General features: G+C 39.3%; 1 protein-coding gene across 8 annotated transcripts in view; it reads left to right on the forward strand.

Annotated features, from left to right (window-relative positions):
- The first annotated feature begins 424 nt into the window (after window positions 1-424).
- Window positions 425-24,974, forward strand: part of cep162 (centrosomal protein 162) — a 134,043-nt gene continuing 109,493 nt past the window's right edge. For 3 of the 8 annotated variants that reach the window (XM_043686986.1, XM_043686988.1, XM_043686982.1), the window contains exons 1-8: window positions 647-867; window positions 8,237-8,337; window positions 11,379-11,517; window positions 12,691-12,825; window positions 15,829-15,966; window positions 16,773-16,959; window positions 22,239-22,315; window positions 23,555-23,694. In XM_043686986.1, coding sequence (XP_043542921.1) covers window positions 8,278-8,337; window positions 11,379-11,517; window positions 12,691-12,825; window positions 15,829-15,966; window positions 16,773-16,959; window positions 22,239-22,315; window positions 23,555-23,694 — 876 coding nt within the window. In that variant the 5' untranslated portion in view covers window positions 647-867; window positions 8,237-8,277. The other 5 variants (XM_043686983.1, XM_043686985.1, XM_043686984.1 and 2 more) reach the window with 5 other exon arrangements.

Raw genomic sequence — 24,974 nt, forward strand, 5'->3', positions numbered from 1 at the left:
GCATTTACACAACTCACCTCAATGTGGGAGCGAACTACCTGATATGTTGATCTTCCACTTGGCTTTCTACCCACTAGTGTGAATACATTGATTTAAAAAGCTTCCAGCTTCTCTTCAATTCTCTTTTGAATTGAAGAGAACGCAAAACCCAGCCTGTCTTTATCCCTGAGTCAAACAGAGGAATCTAAATCAAAACATAGATTGCTGAAGAAACTCAGCAGGTCTGACAGCATCTGTGGAGAGAAAACAGAGTTGACTTTTCGAATTTGACACTTCTTCAGAACTTCCTGATGGAGGGCTCTGGCCTGAAACGTGGATTCTCCTGCTCCCCGGGCGCTGCCTGACCTGCTGTACTTTCCCAGCACCACACTCTCGGCTCTGATCGCCAGCATCTGCAGTCCTCACTGCCTCCTGACTCTTCAGAACTGGCTGCCAGACCTGCTGAGTTTCTCCAGCACTTCACAGCTCTGTCATCGTTCTCGCCATTTCTCTACACTGCACCCTCTTCAGTGACTCTGCAGGAACTGCGCACACACAGTGCAAACGTGATCCAACCGAGGTGCGTTTCGACTTTTCGCAAAAACGGTTGTTATGTGACAGGGACGACGGGCTCCCGCACTGACGGCGGCCGAAGGTATGACATCACAAAGCAGCACCCCAGTGTTATTGTGACGTTGCCCGGTTCGCGGGTGAAAGAGCGCTTCGAATTGAATCGGCGGCGAGAGCCAATGCTTCCGCCGAGAGAGGTTTGACTCCTGTCGGTTCCCGTGCACTCTCCCCCAACGCTCGTGGCGTCCTGTTGCCTTGCAACGCTAACGGACTTCCAACGGCTGCAGGCTTCGACTTTCAGGCCGCGTTGTCAGGAGGGTAAACCTTCAAGAATCCTCATTCGTACTATCCGATGTAGATTGTAAACCCTTGAGACTTTTCGTTTTGCTTTTGTTTTAACCCGGGGGAGTCCCCGCCGAGGGCTCCCTCCGGAATTGAACTGAACGGCAAATGAACACCGAAGGTGCCGCAAACGTGAGAAACTCAGTCGGTCTGGCAGCCTCTGTGGAAAGAGAGAGAGACTGAGAGAAAACAGAGTAAACGTTTTCGAGTCTAGCGACCAGTTCTGCAGAAGGAGCGGGGGAAGCAGGGACCTCGGAAGCGTTAACTCTGTATTTCTCTTTCCACAGACGCAGCCAGACCTGCCGAGTTTCTCCAGCAATGTCTCCGGATTCGAAAAAAGGTTCCGCCCTCTCTTCGCGTCGATTGGTGCAAAGTGTCCGGCTTATGCGTGGCTCTGATTGCCGATTGGCTAATAGCGCTGTCAGTCAAAAATACGTATACGCTCCTGACGTCACGGTGGCGCGTCAGCCAATCCGCGTCCATGTCTCTCCACTCTTGCAGGCACCCTGCCTCTATTCCTGATGAAAGGCTTTTGCCCTAAACGTTGACTTTCCTGTTCCAGATGCTGTCTGACCTGCTGTGCCTTTCCAGCCCCACTCTAATCTTGATTATGATTTCCAGCATCTGCACTCCTTGTTTGTACCTAATCTGTCAATGCTGGGTTGCTGGGGCAATTAGGGGCATCTTATGGGAGCATCTCATTGTGTAGTTGGTACATTGAACTGCAAAATCCTTCACTTGAGGGTCAAACCCCGGCAGAAGTTGCAGGTGGGGTTCTTGCAAGGTAGTCAACCTGTCCTGCTCAAGTGGTCGATTTTTAACAAGTTTTTCAATGGCGGAGAGGTGGCTGAGTGGTCCGATTCAAGCCTCGGGGCGACTATCTGTATAGAGTTTACACATTTCCCCCCCCCCCCCCCCCCAGTCTGTGTGGGCTTCCACAATCGAAAGATGTGCAGATTAGGTCGATTGGCTATGCTAAATTAGTGTCCAGGGATATGCAGGCTGGGTGGATGAGTGGAGGGTTACAAAGATAGAGTAGAGGGGGTTGTGTCTAGGTGGGATGCGCTTCAGAAGGTCACTGTGGACTTGATGGGCCGAAAAGCCTGCTTCCACACTCAAGGGATTCTACGAGAGAGGGAGTTTTAGAGTCTTTACTACTCACCTCACACAAGAGAAGGTGGGATCGAAGTAGTTAGGATTTTGGAAGAGTCTTTCAGATTTGAAAGATCAGTGAATGCAGGCTTGGAGACAACAATGGCTGAGGTTGCGAAATCTGTAGTCAGTGTGCTATTGGACAGGGAGCCACTAAGAATTGGCCAGGATCATATTTAGGGACTAAATGGATCTGGAGGAACTCAGGCAGGCAGTGAAGAGGTTACTTGATCGTCGATTAGTTACTTGATCAGTTGGTTGGATGGCTGGTTTGTGATGTCGCGTGATTCCAACAGCATGGGTTCAAATCCATATCAGCCGAGATCGCAGTGAAAATATCACTGCCTCACCCTTGCCCATCACGAGAGGTGTAGTGACCTTCAAGTTAAACCACTGCCATTCAATACTCTGTCTCTATTAAGAGAGCAATCCTATCATCCTGACACTACGGTGACTTGAGTCATAGAGATCTACAGTACAAAAAACACCCATCGCATTCATGCCAGTTGAAAACAAATCATCTAACTATTCTAATCATGTTTACCAGCACTTGGGATTTATCAGCATTTATTTCTTCAGCATTTTTTTTCCCACTATTACTTATTTCCTTCAATATCTCCTTCTCTTTTACTTGCTTCCATGTCATTTCTGGGAACTTAGTTGTGTCTTCTTATAGAGTCATACAGCATTGAAACAGGCACTTTGGCCCAAATCATCCAGATTTCCTAAACAGAACTAGTCCTATTTTCCTGCATTTGGCCCATAAATTCCTAGACCCATGTCACCATTTAAAGTGAAAAGTAACAATTTTATTTTTTTAAAGTCTAACAGAGCATATTAACTAACAGCTACCTACAACTCCTTTCTCTAACCAGCTTTTACTTTCCCTTCTGCAATACTGGTCCGATAAAACCCCTGAATAAAATTTACCAAAAAGTTCAAATTTCAAAACCAGCCAACTATCGAATCTTATCTTTGTATCTTCCTCAGTAGATTCGCTGTCCAGGTCGGCGTCAAATTTTTTTTCTCTGTGCAAACTCCTTCTCTAGACAGGTACTTCTCAGATAGTTCTCACTAGCAGCCTCCTTTTGTTGGTCTTTTGGCAGTTCTCCTTGCCGCTCTGACTAACTGTTGCAAAATGTCTGATTTTATACCTCAAAGCATCAGATTGTTTCATTGATGTTAATATTGTCAAAATACTTGATTGAGTATAGTATCTTGGGGCGTAATTTAAACTGGTCGAATTTGAATTTTTGTCTCATAGCAACCCAGATACTGCTAGCTGCTGGATCAAATGTAACATGTACTCTGTGTGCTTGCTAAGTCCTTCAAATCTCTTAAAGGTACAGTACATCTCTACACCTTCATAACACTATCCATCTGCCTATCCAAATGTCTTTTAAATGTTGTAATTGTACCAGCCTCTATTAATTCATTTGCCAGCTTGTTCCTTGTATGCACCACCCTTTGTGTAAAGATGTTGCCCCACAGGTCCCTTTTAAATCTTTCCTTTTTTACGTTAAACCTTTGCCCCCTCTAGTTTTGTACTCCGCTACTCTGGGAAAAACACCTTGGCAATTCTCCTCTATACCCCTCATGATTTTATAAGCCTCTACAAGATCACCCCTCAGCCTCCTTTCCTCCAGGTAAAAAAATCCCAGCATTTCCTTATAACGCAAGCCTTTGAGTCTTGGTAACATCCTTCTAAATCTCTTTTGCATCCTTTCCAATTTAATAACACCCTACAGCAGGGCAACCAAAATTACACCAATGGCCTGACTATTGACTTGTACAACCTTAATATGATGTCCCAGCTCCCTGTATTTAATGCTTTGACTGATGAAGACAAGTGTAGCAAATGCCTTCTTCATACCCTTTCTACCTGTTATACCATCTTCAAAGACTTAGGTACCCACATCCCTTGGTCAGTCTGTTTGACAACGCTCCCTAGGGCCCTACCATCAACTGGGTATGCCCTTCCCTGGTTTGGCTTACCAAAACACAATACCTCGCCCTTATCTGAATTAAGCTCCATGTGCCATGTCTTGGCCCACTGGCCCAGTTGATCAAGATCTCATTGTACTTTTGGATAACCTCCTTCACTGTCCACTGTACCAGCAATTTTGGTGTCATCTGCAAATTTATTAATCATGCCTCCTACATTCTCATCCAAATTATTTATGTAAATGACAAACAATGGACCCAGCATCAATCCTTGCAGCATACCACTGAACTCCAGTTTAAAGTCAACACCTCTGCTTCATTATCCAGCTAAATGAGACTGCCATCTTGGTTTCATTGTTCCTTGCCTGATCATAGCCAGATTTACAACAATCCTCAACCATCGCCCTTTTGCCTCTTACCTTACAGCCCATTTTGTATCCAATTGGCTAGCTCTCCTTGGATCACATGTGACCTAGCCTTTCTTCTCTAAAGACAGGAAGAAAAATAGTTGTTTAATTGCTTTTCCATTGCCTGTTCTCCATTATCAATACTGTAAAGGGCCTACAGTTACCTTCACTACTCATTCTTTTCCATTTTACATTCTTGTAGAAGCTCTTATCGTCCACTTTTAAGTTCCTTGTGAATATGATCTCATACTCTATTTTTCCACTTTAAATTAACCTCGTGCTTCTCCTTTCCTGAATTAAACTGCTCCCAGTCGTCAGGCTTGCAACTTTTTCTAGCAACTTTTTATATACCGCCTCTTTGGATCTAATGCTGGCCTGTTTGGGCCACTTTTCCTGTTTTGGCTGAAATAAAATACACTGAATCCAAGATTGGATGTTAGATTAAATAAACGGTGGACAGGACTCAAACGTGATGGAGAGGTACAGCTAAGTATTGCAAGCATCCATTGAATGTATATTTGTGGGTAATGTTAGACTGGGCCCATGAGTAAATCTGGCTATGATCAGGCAATAACAATGAAACCAAGATGGCAGTCTCATTTAGCTGGATAATGAAGCAGAGGTGTTGACTTAGAACACCAGTTATTTCCATTCACACTGCAGAGAGGTTACAGACAGGGAGAAAAAAGAATTCCACAGTCACAGAGAATTATGTGAAAAATTGAGCGATGAAACCACTTGAGAAAATAAAGGGAGGCTAGACCTGTGAAGGCAGTTAACTAAAGCATCCTACCTTTCGATTTCTTTGAGGCAATTGACATTTCCTGAGAACACAGCAGCATTTACACTATCAACTGGAAGGACGATCAGTTGAGTGGATAGTGGATTTGTCATCAATGGGATTTGGAGGTGTTTTCTTTGACAAGATATAGAGTCATAGAGATGTACAGCATGGAAATAGACTCTTCGGTCCAACCCGTCCATGCCGACCAGATATCCCAACTCAATCTAGTCCCACCTGCCAGCACCCGGCCCATATCCCTCCAAACCCTTTCTATTCATATACCCATCCAAATGCCTATTAAATGTTGCAATTGTACCAGCCTCCACCACATCCTCTGGCAGCTCATTCCATACATGTACCATCCTCTGCGTGAAAAAGTTGCCCCTTAGGTCTCTTTTATATCTTTCCCCTCACCCTAAACCTATGCCCTCTAGTTCTGAACATACCAACCCCAGGGAAAAGACTTTGTCTATTTATCCTATCCATGCCCCTCATAATTTTGTAAGCCTCTATAAGGTCACCCCTCAGCCTCCGAAGCTCCAGGGAAAACAACCCCAGCCTGTTCAACCTCTCCCTATAGCTCAAATCCTCCAACCCTAGCAACATCCTTGTAAATCTTTTCTGAACCCTTTCATGTTTCACAACATCTTTTGGATAGGAAGGAGACCAGAATTGCACGCAATATTCCAATAGTGGCCTAACCAATGTCCAGTACTGCCGCAACATGACCTCCCAACTCCTGTACTCAATACTCTGACCGATAAAGGAAAGCATACCAAACGCCGCCTTCACTATCCTACCTACCTGCGACTCCATTTTCAAGGAGCTATGAACCTGCACTCCAAGGTCTCTTTGTTCAGCAACACTCCCTAGGACCTTTCCATTAGGTGTATAAGTCCTACTAAGATTTGCTTTCCCAAAATGCAGCACCTCACATTCATCTGAATTAAACTCCATCTGCCACCTCTCAGTCCATTGGCCCATCTGATCCAGATCCTGAGGTAACCCTCTTCGCTGTCCACTTTACCCCTAATTTTGATTTCGTCTGCAAACTTACTAACTGTACACTTATGCTCGCATCCAAATCATTTATGTAAATGACCATAAGTAGAGGGCCCAGCACCGATCCTTGTGGCACTCCACTGGTCACAGGCCTCCAGTCTGAAAAACAACCCTCCACCACCACCCTCTGTCTTCTACCTTTGAGCCAGTTCGGTATCGAAATGGCTAGTTCTCCCTGTATTCCAAGAGATCTAACCTTGCTAATGAGTCTCCCATGGGAAACCTTGATGAATGCCGTATTGAAGTCCATATAGATCACATCTGCTGCTCTGCCCTCATCAATCTTCTTTGTTACTTCTTCAAAAAGTTCAATCAAGTTAGTGAGACATGATTTCCCACGCACAAAGCTATGTTGACTATCCTGAATCAGTCCTTGCCTTTCCAAATACATGTAAATTCTGTCCCTCAGGATTCCCTCCAACAACCTGCCCACCACCGAGGTCAGGCTCACTGGTCTATAGTTCCCTGGCTTGTCTTTACGACCCTTCTTAAACAGTGGCACCACGTTTGCCAACCTCCAGTCTTCCGGCACCTCACCTGTGACTATCGATGATACAAATATCTCAGCAAGAGGCCCAGCAATCACTTCTCTTGCTTCCCACAGAGTTCTCGGGTACACCTGATCAGGTACTGGGGAATTATCCACCTTTAATTGTTTCAATACATCCAGCACTTCCACCTCTGTAATCTGGACATTTTGCAAGATGTCACCATCTCCCTACAGTCTATATCTTCCATATCCTTTTCCACAGTAAATACTGATGCAAAATATTCATTTAGTATCTCCCCCATTTTCTGTGGCTCCACACAAAGGCCGCCTTGCTGATCTTTGAGGGGCCCTATTCTCTCCCTAGTTTCCCTTTTGTCCTTAATATATTTGTAAAACCTCTTTAGATTCTTCTTAATTCTATTTGCCAAAGCTATCTCATGTCCCTGGTTTGCCCTCCTGATTCCCCTCTTAAGTATACTCCTACTTTCTTTATACTCTAAGGATTCACTCGATCTATCCTGTCTATACCTGACATATGCTTCCTTCTTTTTCTTAACCAAACCCTCAATTTCTTTAGTCATCCAGCATTCCCTATACCTACCAGCCTTCCCTTTCACCCTGACAGGAATATACTTTCGCTGGATTCTTGTTATTTCATTTCTGAAGACTTCCCATTTTCCAGCCGTCCCTTTACCTGTGAACAATTGCCTCCAATCAGCTTTTGAAAGTTCTTGCCTAATACTGTCAAAATTGGCCTTTCTCCAATTTAGAACTTCAACTTTTAGATCTGGTCTATCCTTTTCCATCAGTATTTTAAAACTAATAGAATTATGGTCGCTGGCCCCAAAGTGCTCCCCCACTGACACCTCAGTCACCTGCCCTGCCTTATTTCTCAAGAGTAGGTCAAGTTTTGCACCTTCTCGAATAGGTACATCCACATACTGAATCAGATAACTGTCTTGTACACACTTAAGAAATTCCTCTCCATCAAAACCTTTAACACTATGGCAGTCCCAGTCGATGTTTGGTTCAAAGACAGCATGGCATGAGAAGAAGTTTTATTGTCGGAGCTGAGTCTGAAGGACTGGTGTTAGTTGTTTCATTGGGTAGTATGTAGAAGGCAACTGAATGCAAAAGAATTTCACAAGCCCTTTACATTTGGCGCTGACACTTTTAGGCAGGAAATAAGGGGGAAGGGACATAGTCAGGAGAGGATCTTTTTGCTGTCCGTCCTGATGATATCTTGGTGTATTGATGATTCTAAACTGAGAAGATGTCTGGTGGGATCAACTGGATCTGACATTAGTGACTAAGCTATTTGCATGCTGGCTTCACTGAAATTTGTGCGTGAATGCATTTTAAGCTGAATCACTTAGGTTGGGCTTGGATGATATATGTGTAGATGATAAGGTCAGTAGTTGGGATCAACCAGTCTGCATTTTCTCAAGCCTTTCTTCAGATATACTCTTTCTTGGATTGAGATCCTATTCTTTTTTTTGATTGTAGAGTCCTTTTCTGAAGAAATTAGTTCCGAACATATTGGTATCATGAGTCATAAACTCAGCAAGGAGGAGATAGAGGAGCAATTTGAGCAGTTCTTGAAAGAGGTACGTTTATTATGTTTTGCTATTGTATCTTGCAAAGACTTGTATTTAACAACAATTTACATGAGGTGATGTTTGGGCTGTATGATCCTTTCAAGTTGTGTAAAGGCATATACCTTGCCTAACAAGTTATAGATTGTGACTTGAACTTGGGAGCTTCAGGTGGCTATCGACTGAGCAACTGGCCTACAAGTAATATGTTAGAATGTTGTCTAATAGAACCGGAAGGTCCGATGGAATGTTTTCTCTTTCTAATCTATATGAGAAAATCTAGTCTAAAGTGAGACTATGGGCTTTTTCAACCTGTTACTTGTGCATTTAAATTAAAATACTCTGAAATGAGTAAATATGATGTAAGGTATGCACTTCACCATTTATTTTGTTATTTGGATTCTGAACAGGTGGTATGCTTCGTGTATGAAGGAGTTTAATGGTTAAGTTCTAAAACCACGATAAGAGTGAGAGATTTCCTGGTGTGATAATGGGATATATATTTTGAGTTTTATAAGAAGGAAGAGTATAATACTGAAAAATCTTTTTTAACCTGCTTTCAATTAGAAGAATGAGAAGCTGGTGTTTTTGCTTGGGGGAAAAACATGGCTTAGAACACTTTAGGTTTCAATTTGCAGAGGTCCTGGTAAAAATTAGCTGTGTGAATTGGTTATCCTGAAGGAAGGAGATAGTTTAGAACTGTTAGGAAATAGATTATCTTAGTATAAGGATTTTAGTTTAAAAGTTCCAAAATGTATGGTTGGAATACTGAATGGCTTTTTCAGAGCTGAGAAAGTCTAAGCTCACTTGTATGACTAATCAAGCAAGAGGCTTTCAAACTCTCAAAGCAAAAGAAAGTTCAGTTAAACCAATAGATGCAAACATGATGCAAACTCTCTCTTGTGTTTGAGAGCTATAAAATTATAGCTTTGGAATAGATGATTTGTATTTTACTGTATCTTAAAATCTCTCAATATTGTGGTTTACTTTATATTATATTTTCTGTTGTGTACTAAATTTCTATGTTGTTGTTAAAAACCAAAATTGTATTCTTATGTTTCTGTGAAATACCACCTTGTTAAATAAAAACAAAAGAAAGTCTTATTTATTGAGCCAGATTTCAATCTGGGATAATATCAACTGGGATCATAACTGTAGTTGTGTTCACTTGTATAATATTTTAAACATACACATGCTATAAGTATGATACACTCCTCTGAGCCTCAATTAAAATAATTTTCTTCTCCACAGTTGCACTGATGTGGGCTGTGCAACTCTAATCTGTACAGAATCAGTCAATTTATGTTTAATTCAACTTTTTCAATATTATTGTCCCTGCAAAAAAGGACATTGAAAATGTTGAGTCTTGTTAAATGAAGTGCACATGAATTTTTAATGAAATACTAAATGTCATTGCAAATGAACAACCGATTTAGCTCTGAAAGGTTAATCATCGTGTCACACTTATTTAAGATGAAGGAAGAAAGATGTGATGATGGGATGCCACAAATAGTAACAAAAAGTATTTCAATGCTATTTCTTTGTATTTGATAGATACAGAGATTGTGATCTACTAGAACTTAAAAAGCATGACATGGAAAGAAAATTAAGCAATATTAAATTTAGCCAGGGCTTTTACAACCTTGGACTGTCCCAATATATTCCATAGCTAATGAATACTTTTATAGTGATGGCATTATTGTAACTTAGAGAAACACTGTCTTTACTTTAAATTTAATTAAAAATATAAAATGCCTGCAGAGAACATAGTGGTCCATAGTGTAAAAATGTGTCTTATAATACATATACAGAATATCATGGAAAGGAACAGTTCTGAGATGGAGTTCCAAGATAGAATCTGAATTATAAAACTGATGTAGAAGTGTATAAAGTTAGTTTACAGAATCATCCCTTTTCACACCAGTGTGGTGGTGGTGGTGGTTATGTTTCTTGTGAGTGAATTTCCTAATTTCCCTCCTCAGTTCTCATATCCCTTAATTCAAATATGCATTCTAATTTTGAATGTGAGATAGAAAATATCATAAATCAGGCTAGATGTGATCTTGAGGCTGCCTTCTGTAAAGAGGTTTGTTAGATTCTCTGTTCTCAATTGTTGCCAGGATTTTGTGATCAGCAACTTCAAGGAAAACTGCTGACCTAGATCGAGCAATCTCTCATGTGGGTTTCATTTTTTTATAAAGTTAATTTGAGTCTAGCACCAAATTGGGGGATCTTCCAACTAAGTATGATGGCAACAATTAGTATAATTTATCAGTGACATTAAGGTTTTATCTCACCCAGTCAACTAGAAAGTCAAATTCTTTGCTAATCCATCACTTGTAAGAAATTTTACAGGCATAAAAACAAAGAATGGAACATGATATTGGAAGCTGAGGTATTATGAACTGTCTTAAAAAATATCGTAAACAATGGAACTCTTACTAAAATAGAGAAAAACAATAAATTTAAAATAAGTTTCCAAGGCCAAAAAAAAGATCTGCAGTATCTAGACCTTATTAACTACAAAAAAATCTAGTAACACATCTCTAACAAGGGGAGGAGTTTATAAACTGTGCTAGAAGTTCAGCCACCTCTCATTGGCACGAAAGTGGATGGAGCTCGAATTTATCCTGCATCATGCTTTGCCTTGTTACAAATAATTTTAACCAGATTTTGAATTAGATTCTAAGCAAGTTTCAATAACTATTTTTCACACATTTGGAATTCCTTCCAGAAGATGGTATTTGAGGAAATTCCAGAAGTCTTGTTTCAGATTGGAAATATTGCTTTGCCTGAAGATTTTGTAGATTAAAACCAATTATTGGATTTTTATCAAACCTTGAGCAATCTTTATATTTCTGTTGAAAAATTGTTGACTTTAAATATTGCTCTTGGAAGAAATTATCATTTTGGTAAGGTTATAATTACCTGTATGATATATAGCATTATTCCACTATATTGATTGAAAAAAAAACTAATAATTTTTCATTGAACTATCATGTTCTTTCATCCCATATTATTTTGTTGTTCTGATAGCTATGCACATATTACAGTCTGTTTCAGATGAGTCAGTTGATTTGGAGAATTCACCAAAATCTAATGTTCTGGGTTCACTGGGAAAGCATACAAGGAAAGAAATCAAAAAAGATGCTAACCCATGGTGGATTAATGATAATGATTCTGATGAAGAACGTAAGTAGCTGTTTTGTCCTTGTGCAGTCACAGCATGGTGTCTGTTTCATGAATGCTTGCCACCAGAGGGTAGCAAAGCGTTGCAGTATGGAAGACTTTAAGTGCTTTACTCTAACATCTAAAATGCATCAATCTTTTTTTCATTCCAGATTTTCCATTAAATGGCACATGCTTTAAATCCAAGGTCTAAGCATTATAGATTATTCAGAGCAGTGCTCAAATTTGCATATGGTTTAAAAGTACAAAGTTAAAAATCACACAACACCAGGTTATAGTCCAACAGGTTTAATTGGAAGCACACCAGCTTTCGGAGCGAAAGCTAGTGTGCTTCCAATTAAACCTGTTGGACTATAACTTGGTGTTGTGTGATTTTTAACTTTGTACACCCCAGTGCAACACTGGCATCTCCAAATCATGGCTTAAAAGTAGTTTGTTAAATAGTTTATTAAGAAACAAAAGTTTAAATATAATGCATTGACTGATAGGAAAAGTATCCAATCCATTACAGTTGGGAATGTTTTATTGGTCCTGAAGAATGAGTGGATTAATGAAGCCAATATTTGTAGCTGGGAGCGGCAGTCTCATAGCTGTTCAGTTCTCAAAATAGCAAGATGTGAGGAAGTTAATCCTGCTGTCTCCTCCAGCAGAAGGACACAGCTGCCTGCTGAGGAATGTCTTCGTCTCTCTGATAATCCATTGATTTAGCTTGTTTCTAGAGGGGTTGGTAGTTTACTGTCGTTATTCTGTTGTTCAAATCAATCTGGCTAAAGACCAAAATACAGATGGCCAAGGTATACCCTCCTTCTGGTCTGTCACTTTGGTTGAGCTCATATTTTAATTTATTTTGTACTGGTTGCATTTGTTAATTCCCAAAAGACACTGTATTCCCTTAACTATATCAGCACCTGGAGAGCATCTATCTTTTTGGCTATTATCTTTGTTTTACCTCACCTATGGACTTATTGTGTATTTTCCCAAAGAAAAGAGAAGGAGCTGTCTGCTAGGTAGTGCCTTATAATATCCCTGCCAAAATTATTCCGGAAAGTATCATTTCTTACAATGTGTTTAAACTGAAATTGTAAATTTTCCTTCTATTTTCCTGTTGTTTGGCTTTAATTTAATCTTCTCTGCTTTTCTTATGTTTTTGCACGTCTCTTATCATCTTCATCCAAGAACCCCCACTGAGGAGATTTTCTAAACTGAAAAGACAGCCAGCAGTCATTGATGCTGGCGTTAAAGCAATGGTGAAAGAAATTGGTGATGTGTGTGTTGGAAATGCACTGTGTCAAAGTCCAGTCTCCCAGGAGGGTATTCATTTTTTCCTCATATAAGTATATTGTAAAGTAGATAAGCACCATGTTTTCGTCATGCTAACTAAATTATACTTCTCCATTAGGCTTTTAACAATGCATACAAACTACAGTTTATTATCAAAGCGAGAATAATAGATGTTGCATTTATGGAACATCATTTCATACCTTCGGGATGCCCCAAAACTTTTTGAAGCCAATAGATTACTAAGGGATAATAAAATTTATTTAAACAGCTTTAATATTTTCTAATGCCTAGGGAGCCAAGTAAATACTGTCGGCCCTCACATTGCTATCATTCCATGCTCCCTGTAGGTTGTGAGAGAGTAGCTTGGGTAGTCATGCATACTTTATTAAACAATGAAAATTATCCTCTTGCTGTATATAACTATCTGTAGTCTTAAGATCTGTTTTCAAATAGTGGAAAATCTGTAGTGTAAACATGAATCCTGCTACATAAGGCCATAAGTTATAGGAGTGGAAACCGGCTATACAGCGTATTCAGCCTGCTCGTCAATTCAGTGAGATCATTGCTGATCTGATAATCCTAAACTCCACATTCCCACTCTTTCCCCATAACCCTTGATTCTCTTACTGATTAAAAATTTGTCTATCTTAGCCTTGAATATACTTAATGCCCCAGCCTCAGGAGCCCTTGCAGTAAAGAATTCCACAGATTCACTACCCTCTGAGAAAAGAAATTTCTCCTCATCTCTGTTTTAAATGGGTAACCACTCATTCTGAGATTCTGCCCTCTGATCCTAGACTGTTCCATAAGGGATGTGATAGTCCAGTAGGGTTATGTCTATACCATTAATCAAAGACCCAGGATGAGGAGACCAAGATAATATTTCAGGAGACCTGAGTTTGAATTCCACCATAGCAGATAATGGAATTTGAATTAAATTAAAATCTAGAGTTACAAATCTAATGATTACTATGAAACAGTTGTTATTCATCAGAAAAATCTGGTTCACAAATGTCCTTTTTAGGGAATGAAATCTGCCAGACCTTACCTGGTCTGGTCTACATGTGACTGTAGCATTGTGGTTGACTCTGAACTGCCCTCTGGGCAATAGGGATGGGTGATCACTGATGCCCATATCCCATAAATGAATAAAAGAAAGGGGAACAACCTTTATGACTCTATGACAATGCCTCTATCTCACATGTCAAATCCCCTGAGAATCTTGTATGTTTAAAAAGTCATCTCCCATTCTTCTAAAACTACTCCACCTCATATGTCTGTCTCTCCCTACCCTTCTCTGGACTGCATTCAGTGCCAGTATATCTATCAGTGGCCCAAAAAGTATTCACAGTATGTTTGGTCTGACTAGTGTCTTGTTTAGTTTTAGCAAGATGTCCTATATTTATACTCTGTTCCATTTGAAATAAAGGCCAACCCATTCAATTTGCTTTCCTATTACTCTCTCAACTTGTATGCTAGGTTTTGAGATTTATGCATGAGGACTTCCAAATCCCCCTCTGTTGTAGCTTTATGTAGTTTTCCTCTATGTAATAAGATATCCCTCCTTACAAAGTGCATAGTGTCACATTTTTCCACATTATATTCCATCCAGCAAGTTTTTGCCCAGTTGCTTTACCTGTTTATGTCTCTACCTAGCTTCTTTCTGTCATCTCCACCACTTATTTGCTACCTATTTTTGAAATATTTCAGTTTTGTGCACTTAAATCTGTCCTTATGTGAATTAGATTAGATTAGATTACTTACAGTGTGCAAACAGGCCCTTCGGCCCAACAAATCCATACTGACCCGCCGAAGCGCATCCACCCAGACCCATTCCCCTACATTTACTACGGGCACTATGGGCAATTTAGCATGGCCAATTCACCTAACCTGCACATTTTTGGACTGTGGAAGGAAACCGGAGCACCCGGAGGAAACCCAAGCAGACACGGGGAGAATGTGCAAACTCCACACAGAGAGTCGCCTGAGGCGGGAATTGAACCCGGGTCTCTGGTGCTGTGAGGCGGCAGTGCTAACCACTGTGCCACTGTGCTGCCCCACTTTAAATTCTTTAAAGTAGGACATCTTGTCCTTCGTAAAACAATTCTTTTTATTTTATCTTTCATTTTCTTTCTTTATGTTGTTATTAATTGAGTTTTAAAAATATAATTAAAGGATTTATTCAGACAGACATAAGAAAACAATTTTCTTTGATCAAAATAATTCAAATCAAGGGGGCATTATTTAAAAAATAGTTATGATGTTTAGAAATTTAATAAAGAGGTGTACAAATGTAGAATTTATTTTTCGAAAGTATGGAGGTGCTAGGTCAGTTACAAATGTCAAATGTGAAAAATAGATGTCAATAAAATTTTTAAAATAGAAGTGTCTGACTAAAGTTCATTGACCTGCATTGTTAAGTCTATTTTACTCTCCATACATGATGTATGACATGCCAAGAATCTCCGGCATTTTCTGTTTCATTTTGGATTTCCAAAATCCGCAGTATTTTGATTTGATATTAAATAGTTTTGATGCTGTTTGACTCTAATAGTTTTTATTTATTGTCAAGAGAGCGGTAGTAAAAATAGAACAGATTTCCACTTCGCTCATTCCTCAACCTGCAAAAGGGAATTAATCCAGATTTATGCAATCGGTTCTCACAATTGTTTTTTATAATTATCATTTTGGTAAATCTGCATGTCACCTGCATTGAGGGCAAAATTACTTTTTTGAGGTGTTAAAAACTGAATGCTTTATAGATAGTCTTCCAAAGGCTCGGGATAGCAAAAGAACTAGTTCCTCAGATTTGTATTGAGTTAAAGGTAAACAACATGTTTGGTCTGTCAGCCTTTTGGAATTGTTTTCAGTGATTTGTGTGCATGGACACCCAAACTATTTTGTTTTTTCAGTTTCTGGTTTCTAGAAATGTTATTGTTTTGATTTGAGTAATATCAGCATTCACATAGTGAAAAAATATGCCTACTTTGCACTAAACCCACTTTCTTTCCACCTTTTCTTGGTAAACGCCAGATGTGCTGGGAGTCAATAGGAGCTTTCTCAAATCACAGAGATTCTCCCAGTCTATTGCAGAGATTGAAGAAGAGCAAAACCAGAAGGAAAGAGAGAGGACGTCTGTATCTATCAGTCAAGACAGTTTGGAACCAAACGGTATGAAATAGTTTGTGAACTTGTTTTAGAAAAAACTGAAATGGGAGTAATATGGAAGACTATGTGTATATTCATTCTGCCATCCAAGAACATCCCTCCATGCTTCAACCTTTTATTACAATATCTTTGATTTGGTATAACATTGAAATTAATTGAATCTTAGTGCACCTAATATTAGATTCAAGACAAAAGCATGGAAAGAAAAGTGATTTATTGTCTTCGATGATGAGAGGAGGGTACTTTCAATTTAATAAATTGTAGATTATTGTTTAAAATGCTTAGCTTTGACATTTTTAAGTGGAAACAGTTGCTATTCATGTGTAGAGAACATTGAATTTGCTATATTCCAAAGGAAACAATGTTTAAAATAAAAATGTAAATTGAGCAGTGTTCTAATAAATTAATTGGTCTGATATACATTTTTTTTAAAGATTCCCTACAGTGTGAAAACAGGTAGTCACCGAGGTGGGAATCAAACCTGGGTCCCTGGTGTTGTGAGGCTGCAGCACTAACTACTGAGCCGCCATGCTGCCATGTACTGAAAAATAGTTCTATTTGTACAAATATGTGCTAAATATGCTCCTCTCGAATATTATGCTGTCATTTTTGTGATGCTGTGAAATAATTTTTCCTCAAAATGCAAAAGTGGCAATTAATTTAAATGTAATACTTTTGCTGAATTCATTGTGATGTATAATTGGCTTGCAATATATTGTTTGTGATTTAAACAAGGGAAATAAATGCTTGGTAGAACTCATTACAAAGTACTCTTCAAAGATAACTGATGTTGTTTTATTCATTTTTAGACTCTACAATGGCATCAGGACCTCGGCAAAGTACTCCTGGAGTAGGACTGGATACACTTGAAGAAGAGGAAGAGAAAGAGAAGTTCTTTGCTAATCTCGAGAAAGGAGCTTCCTCTACAATTGACTATTCGAAACTAAACAAAGAACTTGAATCCACAGATTCAATACCTCTGGCTACTCTGAATCAGTAAGAAAATTCTCTAAGGGGAACTGCAAATATTCTTCAACAATATGAGACTTGGAGTGTTATCCCACAAGTGTTATTTATAAGGCCATAAGATGTAAGAACAGAATTAGGCCATTAAGCCCATGAGTCTGCTCCGCCATTCAGTGAGATCATGGCTGATCTAATGATCATCAATTCCACTTACCTGCCTTTTCCTTACGGTACTTGATTCCCTGATGGATTAAAAAAAACTTGTCTGTTTCAGCATTGAATATACTGAACAGCCCTCTGCAGTGAAGAATTCCATCATGTCACCATCTTTCGGAATGAATTAATACTTGTACATCTTTGTCTTAAATTACTCCTTTCTCTGAGCCTATGCCCTTTGGTCCTAAACTGTCCCTCAAGGGGAAACAACTTCGCTGCACCTACTAGTCAAGCCCCAAATGTATCACATATTTCCATAAGGTCTCTTTCTTCTAAACTCCAATGAGTGGAGACCCAGACCTAATGACCGCTCCATGTAAGGAAATCCCTGCACACCTGTGGTTTATCTAGTGAACCTTCACTTGTCTTCCTCAAATGCCGGTATATCTATTTTGGAATTATGGTTTTCTTTGAATAAGGCGACCAGAACTATTCAAAGCGTTTTAGATCTGGTCTATCTAGTAGTGTGTATATTTTTATCAAGACTGTCCTATTTTTATACCCATTCCTTTTGACATAAAGGTCAACATTTCATTTCCATTTGCTATTATATGCTGAACTTGGATGCTAGCTTTTTGTGATTTTATGCACAAGGACCCGGAATGGGGGAAGCTCGGTGGCTCAGTGATTGGTACTGCTACACCACAGTGCCGGGACCGGGGTTCGATTCCAGCCTCTGACAACTGTCTGTGTAGAGTTTGCACATTCTCCCCATATCTGTGTGAGTGTCCTCTGGGTGCTCTGGTTTCCTCCCACAGTCCAAACATGCGCAGGCTAGGTGAATTGGCCAAGCTAAATTGCTCATAGCATTCAGGAATTTTTAGTTAGGTGCATTAGTCAGGGGAAATATAGAGTAGGGGAATGGTTTGGGTGTGATACTCTTCAGAGAGTCGCTGTGGACTTGTTGGGCCAAATGGCCTATTTCCACACTGTAGGGATTCAATGAATCTCTAACCCAGAATTGCTCTGTGTTGCAGTTTTTCCTCCATTTAAATAATATCCTACTTTATTCTTCCTGCCCAAATGCATAAGCTCACATTTTCCCACATTAAATTTAATCTGCCAAGTTTTATGCCCACTCAATTAACTGGCCTATATCGTACTGAATACTCTTTATCATCCTTACCACTTGCCTCCCCCAAATTTGTCATCTGTAAACTTGACAGGAGTACAATAATTTCCCTCATCTAAGTCGTTAATATATGTTGTAAATAATATATGGATCCAGCAATGGATCCCTGTGGAACACTATTAGTTACAGGTTATCGTCCTGAAAATACTCCCCTTATCTCAAGTAATCTTCTACCTTTTTTAAAATCCTGAAATGTTACACTTTTTGCTTGTTGCCTCTTGAAAGAATTCTAATAAAATTACTAAACGTGGTTTCTCCATCATGAAGCTGTGCTGATTCTAGAGTCATACAACATGGAAACAAACCCTTCTGAAAAATGTGTTGCTGGAAAAGTGCAGCAGGTCAGGCAGCATCCAAGGAGCAGAAGAATCGACTTTCGGGGATGAGCCCTTCTTCATGAGCCCTGAAGAAGGGCTCATGCCTGAAACGTCGATTCTCCTGCTCCTTGGATGCTGCGCTTTTCCAGTAACACATTTTCAGCTCTGATCTCCAGCATCTGCAGTCCTCACTTTCTCCAACAAACGCTTCTGTCCAACTCTCCATGCCGAACAGGTTTCCCAAACTAAACTAGTCTCACTTGCTGCATATCTGTCTAAAACTTCCCTATTCATATATCTATCCCAATGTCTTTACCAATCCCCCTACCACTCCTCTGGCAGTTTCTTCCATATAAGCACCACCCTCTGTGTAAAGGTTGGCCCTCAAGTCTCTTTTAAATTTTTACCTCTCATTTAAAACCTATGCCCTCTACTTTTGAAAAAGATTGTTGCAATTTACCTTATCTATGCCTGTAATGATTTTATAAACCTCTATACGATCACACTTCAACCTCCTACATTCTAGGGGGGAAAAGTCTCAGCCTATCCAGCCTCTCCTTCTAACTTATACCCTTCAGTCCTGGTAACATCCTTGTAAACGTTTCTGCACTCTTTCCAATTTAATACATCTTTCCTACAGTAGGACTATCAGAAGTGTATGCAATATTCTAAAAATGGCCTCACCAATATCCTGTACTGCTGCAACATGATGTCCCACCTCATATACTCAGTGCCCTGACCAATGAAAGCAAGTGTGCCAAATGCCTTCTTCACCACCCTGTCTACTGGTGGTGCCACTTTCAAGGAACTATGTCTTTGATTGACAACACGCCCCAGGCCCCTGCCATTAAGCTGTGCTCTGTTTTTATTACCAAACTGCAACACCTTGCATTTATCTAAATTAAACTCTGACTGCCATTCCTTAGCCCATTGGCACAATTGATCAATAACCCATTATACTCTTAGATTACTTCCTTCACTGTCCACTGTACCACCAATTTTGATGTCATCTGCAAACTAACCATGCTTCCCATATTCCCATATCCAAGTCGTTTTTATATAAATGTAATACAACAATGGACCAAGTACTGCTGGTCATAGGCCTTTAGTTTGAAAAACAATCTTTTGCCACCACCTTTTGTCTGTTGTATCCAATTGGCTAGTTCTCCCTGAATTCATGCTATAACTACTGACCAGTTTACCATGTGGAACCTTGTAAAGGCCATGCCAAAGGCAATATAGACAATGTATACCATTCTGCCATCATTTATTCTTTGATTATGTCCCACAAAAAAAATCAATCAAGCTTGTCACCACAATTTTCTACACACAAAGCCATGCTGACTATCCCTAATCATCCTCTCCAAATGCATGTAAATCCTGTATCTCAGAATCCACTCCACAACTTACCTACCACTGACCTCAGACTCCTTGGTGTCTGCATGATTTTATTATGTATTTCTAAATGCTGTGTTATTAGATCCTCTTTAATAGACTGTAAATTTTCTCAATTACAGATGTTAAGCTAACTAGCCAATATTTACTTGTTTTTATCTCGCCTTTTTTTTGAATAAGGATGTTACATTGGCAGTTTTTCAATCCTGTGGAACTGTTCCAGAATCTACTAATTCTTGGAAGATTATTACAAGTGCATTCGCCTTCTCTGAGGCTGAATCCTAGGATATTAAAAGGGAATCAGCCAATGAGATCTAGGGGATTTACAAAACTTTAGCCCCATTATTTTCCCTTGGATCGTTACTCTATGATTTGATATTGTTTCTATTTTCTCTCCCATCCCTGACTTGCCTCTGGTTATTCTGTATTTTGGAATGCTATTTGTATTTTCTACCAGGTAGACTGATGCAAAGCATTTCTTCACCTTCTCTGCCATTTCTTGATTTCCCCATTATTATTTCCCCAGTCTCATTATCTAAGGGATCTGTGTTCCCTTTGGCCTCTGTTTTACTCCTTAGATAGTCAAAGAAACTCTTACTTGATGTTTTAATGGTATTTGCTAGTTTACCTCCATTTATTTTCTCCACCTTTTTTTTGATTATCATTTTTGTTGGCATTTACAACTTTTCAAATTCTTTGACTTACTGTTGATCTTTTTTCAGGCTTTGTTTTTTTCAGTTTGGTCCTATCTTTAATTTGTTAAGTTAACGATGGTTGATTTATTCCCTTCCCTTCTTCATGACCGGAATATTTCTTTCCTGTGAGTCATGAAGTATTTTCTTAAATGTCTGCCATTTTCATCAACTGTCTTTTCTGCTAAACTCCTTTCCTAGTCCGCTGCAACCAACTCTGCCTTCATCCTTTTTGATAACCCTTTGTTTCAGTTTTGCACAGTTGTTTCCAACCATATTTCTCCCTTTCAAACTTAATGCTAAATTCTGCTATATTATGATCACTGTTCCCTTGGAGATTTCTTACACTGAAGTCATGTATTAAATCTGTCTCATTACACATTACCAAATCCAAAGTAGCCTGATCCCTTGTTTGATTCATGACATATAGTTCTAGGAAGCTGCCCCAAATACGTTATATAAATTTTTCCTCATGGCTACCTCTGCTAATCTGATTTTACCAATCTATATGAAGATTAAAGCCACCCATGATTAGCGTACTGCCTATTTACATGCGCTCATTACCTCCTGATATAGTCTCTGTCCTATCGTTTATCTACTGTTAAGGTACCTATATAGTTTACTTCCACCAGCGTTTTCTTGCTTTCATTTTGTGTTAGCACCCTCCATGTGGATTTTGCAAATTCTGGTCAAAGATCATTTCTTGATATTGTATTTATTCCATCTTGTACCTACAAAGCTAACTTGCTGCTCTTTCCTTCCTGTCTATCCTTTCAAAAGTCCTGAAAATGTAGTCCCCAACTTTGATCTCTTGTAACACTCTCCTTAATGGCTATAAGATCATACTCATTAACTTATTTTTGTGTCATTAATTCAATTACTTGTTCCAAATACTATGATTATTTAAATAAAGAGCCATTAAATGTGGCTTTTCTTTCCAAATTTTATCCCCCATGTCCCTATTTGCTGCTGTTTTTCTATATTTGTACACACAGTCCCTTCCTATACCACTCTAGGTATGATGACCTTATAAGCTGCCCCACAATGCTGCCAAATCCATTTTGCATTGTAAGCCTACATATCTCCTCCTCTTCATCTTTGTATCCTTCCTCACTCAATTTCCTTTATTCTTTGAAAAGGAGAGTAAATTAGAATACTGTTACAGTTGATATACTTTGGAAATGCGACAGCATCAGACTTTGTAGATGTTACTCTTTGAGAATGCTCTCCCTTGTTGCAGAGCGTTATCTGTCCAGGCTTTTTTTTTCCATGCAGGACCAATTATATACATAATATACGAAGTGCAGAATTTTGTAAACATAATTTAAACAGAAATTCAGTGATCACTTTATCTTGTAACAGCACATGTCAATAATGGAAGCATTGTACTGGTCACAATGTTCTAACTGTTATCTCAAATTTCAGCTTCCAAGTTTGTGAAATACACTGCAGATAGTGAGCACCCCATTCAAAATTGTAATATGTCTGTTTGACTTTGCTAAATACCAAATTCCTTTCAGTTTTAAGAATCCAGTTTTATCTCTTGATTTTTATTAGAAATGAAAACCGACTACAAGTACTGGAGATTGAGGGAACAAAGGAGGAGGATGAGTCCAGACCTAAAAGCATCACAGGTATTGCTGTTAAAAGTGGAATATGCATCACTTGTGCCTGAATCTCTTTTGACATGACTACAAAAAAAAAGCAGTTATAGCTAGCAGTGTTTTTATTTTATTCTCTTATAAAAGAGAAGAGATATGTTACTGTTGTTCAAAAGTAACATGACTGCATTACAATAGAATAATACAAGGTTTTAAAATTTTAGGCAAGTTGAAAAGCATAAATTTAAGATCAGCACATAAAAACAAAAGGGAACGTTAGAATTTTTTTTCCAGTGAAGAAGTTGTTAAAATATAATGTGTTGTTGATTAATGAAATCCACGATGGTCTTTAAAAGGGAAGGGGATAAATTAAAATGAATATCGCAAGGTTTGTGAAGGTTTGTAGCTCAGGTTGAGGTTTAGGGTGTAAGTTTGCTCGCTGAGCTGTAAATTTGATATCCAGACGTTTCATTACCTGGCTAGGTAACATCATCAGTGGCGACCTCCAAGTAAAGCAAAGCTGTTGTCTCCTGCTTTCTATTTATATCTTTCTCCTGGATGGGGTTTGTGGTGAAAGATATCTTTCCAGGAGAAAGATATAAATAGAAAGCAGGAGACAACAGCTTCGCTTCACTTGGAGGTCGCCACTGATGATGTTACCTAGCCAGGTAATGAAACGTCTGGATATCAAACCTGCAGCTCAGCGAGCAAACCTACACCCTAAAATGAATATGTGTAAAGAGCAGAAAAATGGAACAAATGGGTAATTCTTTGAGCAAGGTGGTAAGGGCTGATAATTTGCATTTGTACTTAGACGATTTTATGAAATTAATTTTTACAAATAGTAGAAATCCCTGTTGTCTTAAACAATAACTGTATTCTTCAATGTGGTGCAAAACATCATATTTATAAGTATAACAACTGAATGCATTGTCGCAATTAATTTTGCAAGAACTTTTGTGACTAGTTTATAAATCGCTTTCATAAATTATTTCGATAATAAAATCTGTAAGATTGTGATATTTTGTGGCCAATAAGTATTTATATTGTTGGTGTTGGCCATATTTCAAGTTACAATATTCAACTGACTGTGCTTTGTCTGTGGAAAACTAGTATCATAGTATTGATTGCTATTCCACGTTTGTATGTACAAATCCTTTTAATTGTAGGTCATTTGAATTTAGAAACTTGTTTTCAGATGTATGTGAAATAATGTACCTGTAATTTGGAATTGTCCACATAGTTAATATTGTTCTAAACTTTGGATTTCAGCGTCAAAATGTTACAGTGATGATTTTGATGATTATTCTGATGCCAAATTTGGAAGTGAAGACTTTGGATTAGATGACAACATATTGAAGACTGAATGTATTCCAGAAACTGTTGAAACTGTGAAGGAGACAAAAGAGCAGGTACTGTATTTATTTTGTAAGCTTGATGTTTGGAATGAAAAATTCTAATATAACTTCATTTACATAGGCAATTAAATTCTTTTTCAAAATAAAAGTCTTCTTTGGGGGGAGAAACAAAAAGTGCAGTTTGTCGAAGACCAGTGTTTTGTCTAAAACAGCAAAATTCTACTTTTGTGAAACAGATTTTTTCACCTGACATCACTTCAAGTCTCTCACCTACAAAGCCAGATGGGATAAAAAATAATCTAGGTCCTAATTAATAAATCTCTTCTCTATGCTGTGTACCATTCATTAGATTTATTGAGGGAGGCAACAAACTGGTAAAAGTTCAAAAATCTAATTGAATAATGTAACAGATGTGAGAAGTCAAATGGCCTGCTGCCTTTTCTGTTACTGACAGGACCTTTTTTAGGGGTCTGAGCGACATGGGCTATGTTAAAATATGTCGCAGATTTGGACAAGAAGTCTGAGTCCCAACTCGATTGTCAAGATTATTGTATTTTGTCTTTTACGCTTTTCACAAGTGACGCGGCAAGATTCTCACAAGGCAGCAGCAAGATGCCAAATGACAGGGATTACACACTTATTAAATGTATTGCTAATGTCACAACTTACCTCATTAATATTCAACTTCTCATCTTACCAAATTTGACTAGCTTGGCATCAGGAAAAGTTGAAAATGTGTTGCTGGAAAAGCGCAGCAGGTCAGGCAGCATCCAAGGAACAGGAGAATCAACGTTTCGGGCATAAGCCCTTCTTCAGGAATGAGGAAAGTGTGTCCAGCAGGCTAAGATAAAAGGTAGGGAGGAGGGACTTGGGGGAGGGGCGTTGGAAATGCGATAGGTGGAAGGAAGTCAAGGTGAGGGTGAAAGGCCGGAGTGGGGTGGGGGCGGAGAGGTCAGGAAGAAGATTGCAGGTCAGGAAGGTGGTGCTGAGTTTGAGGGATTTGACTGAGACAAGGTGGGGGGAGGGGAAATGAGGAAACAGGAGAAATCGGAGTACATCCCTTGTGGTTGGAGGGTTCCTAGGCGGAAGATGAGGCGCTCTTCCTCCAACCGTCGTGTTGCTATGGTCTGGCGATGGAGGAGTCCAAGGACTTGCATGTCCTTGGTGGAGTGGGAGGGGGAGTTGAAGTGTTGAGCCACGGGGTGGTTGGGTTGGTTGGTCCGGGTGTCCCAGATGTGTTCTCTGAAACGTTCCGCAAGTAGGCGGCCTGTCTCCCCAATATAGAGGAGGCCACATCGGGTGAATAACACTGTCGCCAACTCTGCACAGAATCC

This window comes from Chiloscyllium plagiosum, chromosome 3 (assembly GCF_004010195.1).
Source record: "Chiloscyllium plagiosum isolate BGI_BamShark_2017 chromosome 3, ASM401019v2, whole genome shotgun sequence".
NCBI classification, from domain to species: domain Eukaryota; kingdom Metazoa; phylum Chordata; class Chondrichthyes; order Orectolobiformes; family Hemiscylliidae; genus Chiloscyllium; species Chiloscyllium plagiosum.